The sequence below is a fragment of the Mchenga conophoros genome, linkage group LG15, assembly GCF_057382185.1.
Source record: "Mchenga conophoros isolate Kocher_MC1m ecotype Shallow Benthic linkage group LG15, M_conophoros_male_GT1.1, whole genome shotgun sequence".
In the NCBI taxonomy this organism is placed as follows: domain Eukaryota; kingdom Metazoa; phylum Chordata; class Actinopteri; order Cichliformes; family Cichlidae; genus Mchenga; species Mchenga conophoros.
Window position 1 is genome coordinate 28,133,903 of NC_140540.1, and position 13,419 is coordinate 28,147,321.

At 50.2% G+C, this 13,419-nt stretch overlaps 2 protein-coding genes across 8 annotated transcripts in view; both read right to left on the reverse strand.

The window, feature by feature from the left end:
- Positions 1–13,419, reverse strand: part of ppp4r4 (protein phosphatase 4, regulatory subunit 4) — a 30,406-nt gene that overhangs the window by 7,846 nt on the left and 9,141 nt on the right. For 5 of the 7 annotated variants that reach the window (XM_085248192.1, XM_085248188.1, XM_085248191.1 and 2 more), the window contains exons 2-9: positions 12,433–12,506; positions 7,119–7,221; positions 6,858–7,032; positions 6,356–6,429; positions 5,616–5,722; positions 5,420–5,527; positions 5,115–5,236; positions 4,895–5,017 (exon numbers count right to left, since the gene is read on the reverse strand). In XM_085248192.1, coding sequence (XP_085104318.1) covers positions 4,895–5,017; positions 5,115–5,236; positions 5,420–5,527; positions 5,616–5,722; positions 6,356–6,429; positions 6,858–7,032; positions 7,119–7,221; positions 12,433–12,506 — 886 coding nt within the window. Of the gene's footprint in view, positions 1–4,894; positions 5,018–5,114; positions 5,237–5,419; positions 5,528–5,615; positions 5,723–6,355; positions 6,430–6,857; positions 7,046–7,118; positions 7,222–12,432; positions 12,507–13,419 lie in introns of all 7 variants that reach the window. The other 2 variants (XM_085248189.1, XM_085248194.1) reach the window with 2 other exon arrangements.
- On the reverse strand, positions 8–4,887 carry LOC146558583 (uncharacterized). Its single transcript, XM_085248186.1, has one exon. It carries the CDS (start codon positions 3,843–3,845, stop codon positions 966–968), a length of 2,880 nt encoding a protein of 959 aa, XP_085104312.1. The 5' UTR covers positions 3,846–4,887; the 3' UTR covers positions 8–965.

Sequence of the window (13,419 nt, forward strand, 5' to 3'; positions counted from 1 at the left end):
AAACACGATCATCAAACAGTATGATCCACAGAAGTGATCTAAAACAGAGTGTTTCAGATCACTTCTGTGGATCACAACAGACTGCTCTTTTCAAGCACTCCTTCCAGGTTCCTGTCCCTCAGCAGGCAGTGTTCAGATATTCTGCAGTGCTGGTGTTCTATAGGGGCAAGGCTTTCACACCGGGTGTCACGGTCTGGCTGGGGCAGACTGTATGTGTTGCAGAGGAGGACTCAAACGCAGACCAAAACGTGGTGTGGATTAACAAAACAAGCCGTTTATTGAGGTTAGCAACGAGGGTACAAAATAATAGGGCATCGGTGAAAACTAAACAATAACCTAAACTGGGTGAACTAATAACAAAACATGAAAAACCTTAACCATAGTGAACTGACATGGGTACCTGGAGATGAGACATGGATGAGCAGACGACCTGACAATGGCATGAAGAAAACAAAAGGCTTAAATACAGACATGAGGTGATCAGGGGAAGTGGCGACACATGGGGGAAAACAGCTGACAGACATAAACCTAATGACAGGACCAGGAGAGGAAAGCTAAATACAATAAACAAAGAACACATGACATTGTCAGAATAAAACAGGAAATACTAAAACATGACAACACAACTTAACAGACCTAATATGTGATGAATAAATACAAAACCCCAAAACATAGAAAACCCAGGAACAATAACTGCCTAAACTAAAGGCAGATAGGAAATAACACAAACTAAATCACATAACAAAATGAGACAAATACAAACATGAACTCAGAGCGCTGGGTCAGAGACCCAGCCTGTGACAGAGCCCCCCCCCTCAAGGGCGGATTCCAGACGCCCAAAACCTCGAAAAACAAAACCAAAAACAACCCACCAAGGGCGGGCGGTGGGGTCCAGGACGGAGGGCCAGAAACAAGGCCAAAAAAACCAAAATGTCCATCAAAATCACAGGAGCACAGGGAACAGTTCATGACTCCTCAGGGGGCCGACCCGGAGGGTGACGGTCCAGAAAATCATAGTTCATGTGATCAGGGGGCCGGCCCGGAGGCCGACGGCACAGAAGTCCATGGTCGAACAGTTCCGGGGGCCGTCCGTGCGGACGGCAATGGTGGCGACATGGAAACCGTTCAGGGGGCCGACCGTGCGGACGGCAACGGCGTAGAAACAGTTCAGGTGGCCGACCGTGTGGACGGCAACGGCGTAGAAACAGTTCAGGTGGCCGACCTCGACGGCGGTGACGTCCAGCAGGTGGCCGAAGATTCCCAGGTGCAGAGCGAGGCTTGGGCGGCGGCATAACAGCCGTAGGACCAGGCGACGCTGAAGCAGAAGCCGAGGAAGACTCGGATGAGGCCGAACCAGGCGAGGCAGAAGCTGAGGCCGGACCAGGTGAGGCAGAAGCAGGAGCAGAGGCCGAAGCCGGACCAGGCGTAGATGAAGACTCTGACGAAGCCGGACCAGGCGTAGATGAAGACTCTGACAAAGCCGCACCAGGCGAAGATGAAGACTCTGACGAAGCCGCACCAGGCGAAGATGAAGACTCTGACGAAGCCGCACCAGGCGAAGACGAAGGCTCTGATGAAGCCGCAGCAGGCGAAGCACAGGCTGGAGCTGCAGCAGGCGAAGCACAGGCTGGAGCTGCAGCAGGCGAAGCACAGGCTGGAGCTGCAGCAGGCGAAACAGAAGCAGAATCTGAAGGTGGCTGGACGGGCTCCTCGGGCCCCCCAGCTGACGTGGCTTGAGGCTGGACGGGCTCCTCGGGCCCTCCAGCTGACGTGGCTTGAGGCTGGACGGGCTCCTCGGGCCCTCCAGCTGACGTGGCTTGAGGCTGGTGCGGTTCTCCTGAACCCCCAGCTGACGTGGCATGAGGCTGGTGCGGTTCTGCTGAACCCCCAGCTGACGAGGCATGAGGCTGGACGGGCTCCTCGGGCCCTCCAGCTGACGAGGCATGAGGCTGGACGGGCTCCTTGGGCCCTCCAGCAGACGAGGCATGAGGCTGGACGGGCTCCTCGGGCCCTCCAGCAGACGAGGCATGAGGCTGGACAGGCTCCTCGGGCCCTCCAGCTGACGTGGCATGAGGCTGGATGGGCTCCTCGGGCCCTCCAGCTGACGAGGCATGAGGCTGGATGGGCTCCTCGGGCCCTCCAGCAGACGAAACTTGAAGCCGGCTGGGTTCACCCGAACCCCCAGCAGACGAAACTTGAAGCTGGCTGGGTTCTCCTGAACCTCCAGCAGACGAAGCATGAAGCTGGCTGGGTTCTCCTGAACCTCCAGCAAACGAAGCATGAAGCTGGCTGGATTCTCCTGAACCCCCAGCAGACGAAGAATGAAGCTGGCTGGGTTCTCCTGAACCTCCAGCAAACGAAGCATGAAGCTGGCTGGGTTCACCTGAACCTCCAGCAAACGAGGCATGAAGCTGGGTGGATTCTCCTGAACCTCCAACAGACGAAGCATGACCAGCAGGTGTAGAGACCACCGGCTGGACAGAAGGCTGAGCAGGTGATGGAGCGAATGACTGAGCTGAACAATGGGGAGCTGGCTGAGCTGCACAGTGGGCTAAGGGCTGAGCTAACGGAAACACAGGAAAATGAACTATTGACTGGGCTGCTAACAGAGCTAATGACTGAGCTATAGACTGAAAAGCATGCAGTAGTGATGGTGGTGTTGGTTGCGGACTGAATTCTCCTGAGCCTTCAGTAGAAACAGGAACGGGTGCAGGCACCTGCTGGACACTAGCCACTCCCACCCGAGGAGTAGGTACGGGTGCGGAGACGGGCTGTATCCTGGCTGACCTCACCCTGGGGACCGGCATGGGTGCAGGGGTGGACTGGTTCACAGCCCCCCTCACCCCGGAAGCCGGGACAGGCACCGGCAACGGCTGGGCAACTGCCCTTCCCACCCGAGGAGCTGGTACGGGTGCAGAAATGGACAGAGCCTCAGCTGGCCTGGAAACCAGAGCAGGGACCAGCTGGGCCTCAGACTCCCTCACCCGAGGAACTGGTACGGGTGCAGGGGTACGCTGGGCCCGAGCTGCCCTGGCAGCAGAAACACGAACAGGCAAAGGAGCAGGCTCAGAAAAAACAGTCTTAGAAACGGCAGGCTTAGGGTTAATATGTATTGGGTCGACAAAAACAGACCTAGCAAAAATGAATCCGCCGTCCACTTCATGTTTAGCAGTCTTAGTATTAGCAGTCCTTGGGTTAACGGTCTTAGAGTGAGCTGACTTGGGGATGATTGAACCAGACTTAACAAAACCTGAACTGAGTGTTGTAGACCTGGTAGAAGTGTTAACAGTTTTTCCTTTAACCGCATGTGCAGACTTAAGCGAGCGGGAATTGTCTTTCATCCCTCCCTGCGTAGAGGGAGTAAAACAAAACGGATCCTCCCAGTCCACGTCGTCATCCATAAGGGAAATTCCCCATGGATCGGAAGTGAGCCGATTGTTGTTAAGGTCAGACGGGACGTGAGAATAAAAGTCATTTTCACTCACCACCGTGAGCTGCTCAGCGATGTCCGGTTTATGGCGGCGTGCGCGCCGCTTCCTGCGAACAGAGGAAGCTGGCGGAGCGAGCGACTGAGCCCCTGGTGCACAGAATGGTGACACCGAGGCTGGAGCGTGAGCGCCTGAAGCCACACGGAGGACTCCCACCTGAAGCGAGCGAGGCTTAGATGCAGGCAGCGCAACAGGCGGGGACTTTCGGCAGCTCTTGGGACCTCCGAGAGCTAGCCGAGTCCCGTGGAAAATGCGCTCGTAGTCGGGGGTACGCCACGGCTTCCAGCGGAGCTCCTCCTCCAGCTGGGCGAAGGCTGCCTCCCGACGCTCGTAAAGCTCGCGGTCTGCTGAGTCCATAGTGGTCAGGTCGTACTGTCACGGTCTGGCTGGGGCAGACCGTATGTGTTACAGAGGAGGACTCAAACGCAGACCAAAACGTGGTGTGGATTAACAAAACAAGCCGTTTATTGAGGTTAGCAACGAGGGTACAAAATAATAGGGCATCGGTGAAAACTAAACAATAACCTAAACTGGGTGAACTAATAACAAAACATGAAAAACCTTAACCATAGTGAACTGACATGGGTACCTGGAGATGAGACATGGATGAGCAGACGACCTGACAATGGCATGAAGAAAACAAAAGGCTTAAATACAGACATGAGGTGATCAGGGGAAGTGGCGACACATGGGGGAAAACAGCTGACAGACATAAACCTAATGACAGGACCAGGAGAGGAAAGCTAAATACAATAAACAAAGAACACATGACATTGTCAGAATAAAACAGGAAATACTAAAACATGACAACACAACTTAACAGACCTAATATGTGATGAATAAATACAAAACCCCAAAACATAGAAAACCCAGGAACAATAACTGCCTAAACTAAAGGCAGATAGGAAATAACACAAACTAAATCACATAACAAAATGAGACAAATACAAACATGAACTCAGAGCGCTGGGTCAGAGACCCAGCCTGTGACACCGGGTAACTTTAGAAGTGTAGAGCTCACTGAACTCCCAGACTTGCTGCTATTTGCAGCCTTTCACCTGATATGTCTTAACCTCCTAAGACCCAAACTCTTCCACCGCATGCGTTTTTAATTTCTCTTTGATATTTAGGTTGATTGGGACTTGATGAATGTAAAAACAAAGAATTACCAGATTTTTTTTTTTACCTAATTTTTGTTTCTAAGAAAAATGAGAGCCACATATGAGGATATTCATTTAAAATTTCCATAGAACAGTAGCAGTATAATGTCCTCGTAAGTGGATATCAGGCCCTTGTAGAGCAAAATTGAGTATTTTGGTCTAAATAACCCAAAATGTGATGTCCATATATGTGGACACCAAAAAAAATTAATTTAAACAAATGACTTTTGTTTCTACTGGTCCTACCTGCCAATTCATTGCAGAGCTTCCCAAACCGGAATGACAAAGATGCCATAATTGCTTCATCCTCCTGCAGCGAGGCCTCACACACCGCCATCACCAAAGGAATGACAACGTGGAGTTGGTCATCTGAGAAGAAGAATTTTTAAACCAGCTGTTTACAAATACACACTGAATAGACTAAAATACTGGGCCACCTATGCATACCGCATGAAATCTGACTTACCGCTGTCCATCATCTCCATTAGGTTGATGATTGTGTCAAAGGCAGCAAGGCGGACACTGCTGTCCTCATCTCCAGCAAGTTCCACTAGATCAGGAAGAAGCTCTGTCCTGGTGTCATCCACCCTGAAAGAAAAACAGCACATATGTTTGGTAGGTGTTGGGTTTTGTTTGATTTTTGGTTGCTTGGTTACTGTCTGGCTAGTGGTTGGTTAGTGGTGAGATTTCATCTGGTCGGTGCAGGGCTTTTGATTGGTCAGTGTTGTGTTTTACCCAATGATTGTTTATTCAGTATTTGCTTGCAATTACCCAGTGGCTCTCGCAATGCTCTCCAGCTGACGGCACATACAGGCTCGGACTTCAAATTCCGGGTCCTGACATAAAGAACGAGCCAAAGGCAGCAGCTCCTTCTTTACACTGATGCACAGAAACAGAGTTAGTATTAGACCAAATGAGAGAACTCTTTGTATTATAATACTACAGAGTACTACTTGCTGCAGCTCACATGTAGGAATCAAATTTGCAGGCAACTTTTCCTAAAATGCGACAGCTAGCCAGCCGAGCCTGAGGAGCGTGAGACAGCTGAGACTGATGTAGTAGGGGGTTCAGCACCTGTGGAGACACGCATTTCATTGACCATATAAATCTGGTAAATAATCAGTTCAAGTCAATTCTTTTGCAATTAAGCCTAATCTTAAAAGTAGAGATAGTGTCTGTCTCCCTCCTATTCTACTTTTAAATATTGTATGAACAACAAGTAAGCCTGCAGTGCGAGAGCGAAGGGTTATAATGGGGTAATATGGTACTATAAAGTCATTAAGATAATAATAATAATAATGGATACTTTATTGATCCCCATGGGGAAATTACTTGTTTTTCTCTGCATTTGACCCATTCACTCAGTGAAGCAGTGGGCAGCCCACTAAGCAGGTGCCCGGGGAGCAGTGTGTAGGGACGGTACCTTGCTCAGGGGTACGTCAGGGTAGCCGTTAAGTGGATTCGAACCGCCGACCTTCCGATCATGGGGCGACCACTTTACCTACTGAGCTATCCCTGCCCCAAAAGATAAGATGGGGCCTGATTGTTTAAGACGTTGTATGTGAGGAGCAGGATTTTAATTTCTGGATTTAACAGGGAGCTAATGAAGGGAAGCCAAAATAGGAGAAATATGCTCTCTCTTTTTAGTCCTTGTAAGTACTCTTACTGCAGCATTTTGGATTAACTGATTAGCCAGCATTAACTGACCTCTTGTTTGATGGTTTCTTTGGGCAGAGCGTTGATAGCTAATAGCAGAGTTTCCAGCCAGGCGTTGCTCACCACTGTCAATGAAGATGGCAAAATCAGTAACAAACAAGGCAACTTTGATGTCAGAATGTCAGATATACAGATGTTTTATACCTGTATGTTGGCAGTATAAAAATGATGTCATTATTTATAAGCCATGGAATATTCTTAAAATCTGGAGCAAGCAAAAGTTGCTTTTATTGAATATTGTCTTTGGGGTGTGAGGTTAGAGCTTATCCCAGCTGTCATACGTACACCGTAGACTGGAAAGGTCCATCAAAGAATAACACCACAATTATAGCACTTACACAAAAATCGCAACCACACACCTTCTCATCAGGACCTACAGATCTCTACAGGGAGAAAGGACCTGGACACATTTGAAACTGTTATCAATGAAAGGAGCCCAGCAAACCAGGGTTTCTTTTTTTCTTGTTGTCACGTCTGAAGTTCAGGTTTTTACCTGTGTCTCTGTGGTTCAGGTGCAACAAGACAATCTTTAGGATGGAGTAAGTGTGGGTGTGGATCAGTATGATGTCATCTTGAAGGATAGTTAAAAATGACGCCGCTGCAGCCAGCTGGATTTCAGCTCCAGCTCCGTTCAGAACCTCCTGGGTCACACAGACAGGACAGGTTACCTGTAAGACACACCTGTACATTGCACCTGTCATTTTGTGGCCATACTCTGATGTCCTTGAAGTACAGTGTGACAGAGGTAACTTACCCGAACTTTTGGTACCACTCTACGAAATGTTTCAGCTGGATTCTGTCGGACGAGACTCGAGAGGTTACTGATGACACTGACCCTCTGCACCTCCTGACCAACACTGAAGAGCCGAGGGGAGACAGCGGGGATGCAGAGTTGACATAGAAGGGGAGACGGAGGGAAGAGAGAGGGGAGGAAAGAGGGGAGATAGAATGAGTAGTCAGAATGTTTCCAGGTCAGAAAGGTGTGGATTGGTCTATGGTAGCTGCTTTGCACTGTTCAGTTTCATCTTCTACTGCTGTTACTACTGCTGAAACACAACAAACTACTGCTCTTTATTTGATGTTGTTTATTATATTGTTTATTATATTGCTCTCTTTTTTTTGCTTGTTTTCTCTTTTTTCTTTCTCAACATGTGATCTAGGTGATTGATATATGTATTTTTTGTCTGTTTGTTTTGTTGGTTTTTGTTTTTTTGCCCTTTATCACCGTTCCTCTTCCCTGCTGTTTTTCTTTCCCTACCTCTCTTTCTTTCTCCCTTTTCTTTCCCCTGTCCCATGTGTAGCAAGTGAAAATAGAATAAAATAAACAATTGTGGTGGACCACTGGAGGGCTCCACTCACACCCAGTTCTCAGGAAGTGTTGTTGCTGTGTTTTGGAGGGAAAAGTATTCAGTTGTGTGGTGATGAGTAATAAACTAGCAGTGTTAATCGAGAGCTCTCGTGTCATCTGTGTTTACCTCCACAATGGTAACCCCTGACTCGAACATGGTGCAGTCCGATGGTGGCACCGACTCCGCTCTGGATGCATCAGCAGCCGCCAGCCCTCTGCCTACGGCTGCAGCTGCGTTTGCTGTGGCGCTCAAGCTGCCAGACTTTTGGCTTCACGATCCCCCGTCGTGGTTCGTGCAGGTGGAGGCTCAGTTTGCTCTTCGTGGCATCTCGGCTGATATCACCATGTGGTGGCCTCTCTCAACCCACTAGCCACTCGTCGTGCGTTGACTCTATTCCGGGACCCACCCACCCGAGGGAAGTATGCCGCCCTTAAGGAGTTGCTTCTTCGGCGCAATGCCCTCTCCAACGCAGAGCGAGCCGAGAAGCTCCTCTGCCTCTCAGGCCTGGGTGGCGGTACGGCTCTCGAACTGATGGAGCACATGCTATCCTTTCTCGGACCGGACGACGGGGGATTCCTCTTCGCCCACATCTTCCTCCGACAGCTGCCGGCTGCCGTGAGAGCCGGCCTCGCCAACTCTCCGCTTCTGGGCACAAAGGATTATCGCTCACTGGCTGAGGACGTGGATCATATTCTCCTGGCTACCCGCACTTTCCACGATCACGACCTAGTTCCAGCCTCACCGGCGGCGCCTTCCACTTCCCCGTTGACCTGCCCCGACGTATCCGATCCTTCGCTGACGGCAAAGATCGCGGCACAGCAACACCACGGACGGGACCTCTGTTTCTACCATCAGCGTTTTGGCGCCAGGGCGCGCTGCTCTCTGCTGCCTTGTGCTTTTCTGACCCTGGGACACGGGCCCCGCCAGCGCGCTGTAGCGGCCGCCACTGCTAGCGACAAAGAAAAACTGCTCTTCATAGAAGACTCGCGCTCTGGGAGACGTTTCCTAGTGGACTCCGGCTCCCAGAAGAGCCTCCTTCCCCCGTCCGGAGGCGACAGTTTAGCAGCAGGCTGCGGACTGCAGCTTATTGCAGCTAATGGCTCTCCCATCGCAACGTTCAGGGAAAGGTTCGTGACTGTTTGTTTTCATGGTCAGGATTTCCAATGGACCTTTGTTGTTGCCACTAGCTCTGTACCTATTTTGGGCGCCGATTTTCTTTGTGCCCACGGACTGCTGGTCGATGTCACTAACAGACGCTTAATTGATGCCCTGTCTTTTTCTTCAATACCCCGTTTCACTCGCACCATCGAGCCCCTGAATCGGGCTAATTTTGTGACTTCAGGGAATGTTTTTCAGCGTTTGCTCTTGGAGTTCCCTTCACTGACTGTTCCTAATTTCTCGAACACGGCAACGAAGCACAGGGTTGAACATTATATTCCGACGGTCGGTACCCCGGTGTTCGCACGCGCGCGCCGCCTCGACCCTGCGAAACTCTCCGTCGCTCGGGAAGAGTTTGCCGCAATGGAGCGCCTCGGCATAGTGCAGCTGTCGAATAGTGCCTGGGCTTCTCCGCTACACATGGTGCCCAAGTCAGACGGTCGGTGGCGGCCGTGTGGGGATTTTCGCCGTTTGAATAATGTTACAGAGAACGACCGTTACCCCATTCCCCACATCCAGGATTTTTCCGGCCACCTCGTATCGTCAAGGTACACGAAGACGAAAGGCAGCCCGCGCAAGACAGTCTGGGCGGCGCCTTTCAGGCCGAATGGTATGCGCGAAAAATTCAAACAGGCCGAAAGGGGTAATAACGGCAGTTTTGGGGACGTCTTCGGTGCGCACGGGAACCCGCTGATACCCCCGCACCAAGTCAATTTTAGAAAAAATCGAGGTGCCTTGATTTTTTCTAAAATTGACTTCAGCGGTTGATGGACTCTGTCTTGCGCGGGCTGCCTTTCGACTTCGTGTACCTTGACGATATATTGGTGGCCAGCTGTTCTGAGAGTCAGCACGCGTCCCATCTGCATCAGGTTTTCCAGCGCTTGGCGGCACACGGCCTGATCGTCAACTTCTCCAAGTGCCAGTTTGGCTTGCCGGTTCTGGATTTCTTGGGCCACCGCATTTCCGCTGATGGTGTGGTTCCGTTGCCAGACAAGGTCCGGGCCGTTTCGGCTTTTCCGCGTCCCGCGTCCGTTAAAGCGCTGCAGGAGTTCTTGGGGATGGTCAATTTGTACAACCGCAGAGCTGCGCACCTGCTGCAGCCTCTCTATGCTGCCTTGAAAAAGGTAAGGTAAAACAGGTAAGGACCCAATTGATTGGCTCACTGAACGCATCCAGGCATTTTCTGGGGCCAAGGCCGCGCTGGCAAACGCCGCCCTGCTGGCCCACCCGTTTCCGTCGGCGGAGATTGCGTTGACCTCCGACGTGTCGGACGTGGCGGTGGGCGCAGTGTTAGAACAGCGGGTCTCCGGTGCCTGGCCACTGCTCGCTTTTTTTAGTCGCACGCTTAGAAACAGTGAGCGCAAATATAGCGTTTTTGACAAGGAGTTGCTGGCCCTGCACCTCGCAACGCGGCATTTTCGTTTTTTCTTAAGGGTCGGAGCTTCACCGTGTACGTTGATCATAAACCCTTGACATTCGCGATGTCCAAGGTCTCTGATCCGTGGAGCGGGCGCCAGCAGCGCCAGTTGGCAGCCATTTCCGAGTTCACAACTGACATTCAGCACGTGGCTAGTAAGTCCAACTGCGTGGCTGACTGTCTATCCCGCGTGCTGGTTTCTCCCGTTTATGTTGGCATAGACATTGAGGCTATGGCCGCTGACCAACAGGCCGACCCGGACATCCTTGCCCTTCGGTCTGCGCAAACGGGCCTTGTACTGGAGGACAGACCCGTGTGGAACGGTGGGCCTAGCCTGTTTTGTGATGTTTCCACCAGCCGTCCACGCCCTGTAGTTCCCCTTTCGTGGCGTCGTTGCATTTTCGACTCCGTACACACCCTCTCTCATCCAGGCGTCCGGGCCTCGGTCAAGCTGGTCAGCTCTAGGTTCGTTTGGCCGGGCCTTCGTAAATCGGTGAAAGACTGGGCAGCCGCGTGCATCCCATGCCAACGTGCTAAGATCCATAGGCACATAGGCGCCCCTCGAATCCTTCCGCGTTCCAGGGAGGCGTTTTGATCATGTGCATGTGGATCTGGTTGGTCCTCTGCTGCAGTCACAAGGTTTCACGCACCTTTTAACTGTAGTGGACTGCACAACCAAGTGCCTCTGGCGTCTACTACAGCAGCAGTAGTGGCCAAGGCATTTTTGTCAACGTGGGTTTCGCGTTTCGTTCCCCCGCCGACATCACCTCAGACAGGGGCCCCCAGTTCGTTGGTCTGCCATGGCTGACGACCTGGGGGTCAAGGTCCACCAAACCACTGCGTACCACCCACAGGCCAACGGGATATGCAAACGTTTCCACCGGTCGCTTAAGGCCGCTTCTCTCACAGATGGCAACTGGGTTGACCACCTTCCATGGGTTTTACTGGGGTTGCCCTGCGCGGTTAAAGAAGATCTCAGGGCTTCCTCGGCTGAACTTGTCCTCGGTCAGCCCCTCCGGGTCCCTGGGGAATTCTTGCCCGAGAGCCCACCCCCGTGCTTCGCTCCCTATGTGCTGTCTCAGCCGTTCTGGACGTTTAATTAAAGCAAGGGTTCTGGACTAGGGGATGACCCTACTGGGTGTTCGGGGGGGGGGGGGGGGGGGGGGGGCATGTGTGGTGGACCACTGGAAGGGCTCCACTCACACCCAGTTCTCAGGAAGTGTTGTTGCTGTGTTTTGGAGGGGAAAGTATTCAGTTGTGTGGTGATGAGTAATAAATGAGCAGTGTTAATCGAGAGCTCTCGTGTCGTCTGTGTTTACCTCCACACAATAAAAGCAAAGGTGAATCAAATAGACCAAGGCCGGGATGGTCCATTTGATAAAGTAAATCCATTGGGCATCTTTCTTTGCCTTTAGACAATAATTCTGATGGCAAAAGAACCAAACGGGACGGGGGGGGGGGGCAGTGAAGGCAAGCACTACGAACATATTACTTGTGATCTCATGAGGCTTGTTTGTGTCTCGTTTTTAAAAAAATATATTTTTGTTGTTTTGCTTCTGTTTCTTTACTTAATATTTATTTGAGAATAATAAAAAATATTGTTGATTTAAAAAATAACAAGCAAACAAACGAAGACGACCTGAACAGGGCAGGTTTATGGGTTCAGATCTGCTCCAGACTCCAGTCGGAGTCCTGTAGGCTCAAGTCCTGTTTATGAATGAGTTCAGTGAACTAATTTAAACCCTCTGGGATTGGACTGCTGATTACTTCCATTGTTCAATTAGCTCCACAGTTTACTGGGTCACAGCAAAGGAGGACGGGTGGAGGACAATGCTTTCAGCTCCACCCAAGGCATCCAGAAATCCACATAACTACAAAAGCTTTTGTATTTGTTCTTTACTGTAAACATAGCTGAACTTATTTTAGTCTCATTGTAACCTATTTAACTTAGAGAAAAAGAAACTCTGTGGCAGGTTAAAAAGGATTATGGTTATAGTCTCAGCTTGAACTCTGCTCCAGTTTCTTCATTTCCCCACAGGAATGAACAGATCTGCACCTGGAGCTGTCTGACAAACCTGGGGCACTAGGTGGGGTTTCAGTTTGAAGTGCTGTTGACCTGCGCATAAACCTTTGCTGAGACTCACCTGAGGAGGTAGACAGCTCTCTCAATGTCATTTAGGTCTTCATCCACAGTCAGCTGATCAATCTCTTCTGCAGTCTGATGGGAAAAACAAAAATACAAAGTCAGCTGATCAGAGTTACCTGTTTGATATGATTGTGCTGTCCTTAGGTGAGCTTTAATGACAGTTGACCCAACACAGACCCTAATCATATATGAGACCATCAGAGGTAAATATGACATTAAAAATCTCTAAAACTGCATTCAGCTTATGAAGCATAGTCTTTGTAAGATCTTTGTGTCTGCAGTCTCTGGTGGTCTTTCCTGGCAACCTCTGTGGTGGATATGCAAATGTGAATTAAGCTTTCTGTGACTCCAGGAAAATGTTTGTCTTGAGGTTGAGCTTAGACTGACTGACTTCTAAATTCTTCTAAATTCTGTTCCTTGGGACTGCTTGTTTTGGTTTTTGAGGCATTTCCCCACTCAAAAAACACCAGAATTTTTGGAGTGGGGAAAACACCAAACAAGGTGATCATTATAATGATCACCTTGTTTTCATGCAGTTGCAGCACATTGGAAACAGTTGTGTTTGGACATGGATTGGGATCATTTTTTGAGAACATTGAGTGATAGGATGTAAAAGCAAAAAAATAATGCATTAAAATGACCATGCGCAAACTTGCAGGAAACGAGCACAAGAGCAGTTTATGGGAGGAAAGAATTTGATTGGAGAATTAGGGTCTTAAGGTCACTGCCTCGGTGAGAGTGATTATGAGTACGAGAGGATCCCAGAATCAGGTCTGAGCAACAGTTAGGAATTCAGAGGTCAGTTAAGGGCTATATATATGTGAGGGAGGAGGGGGTAGTATTTGTTAACAGTCTGAATGGCCCAGTGGAAGAAGCTGTTTGAGAGGTGCTTGTATGCACAATAAATTTCTGTTGCAGAGATGTGGGGGTCTGATTTATTTGACTAAACAAGGGGGCCCAAGCTCCCATAAAGTAGGGCGAAATA

What these genes read in the sequence shown, in the direction of transcription:
- LOC146558583 (XM_085248186.1), bottom strand. Translation starts at nt 3,845, where the DNA reads ATGGACTCAGCAGACCGCGAGCTTTACGAGCGTCGGGAGGCAGCCTTC.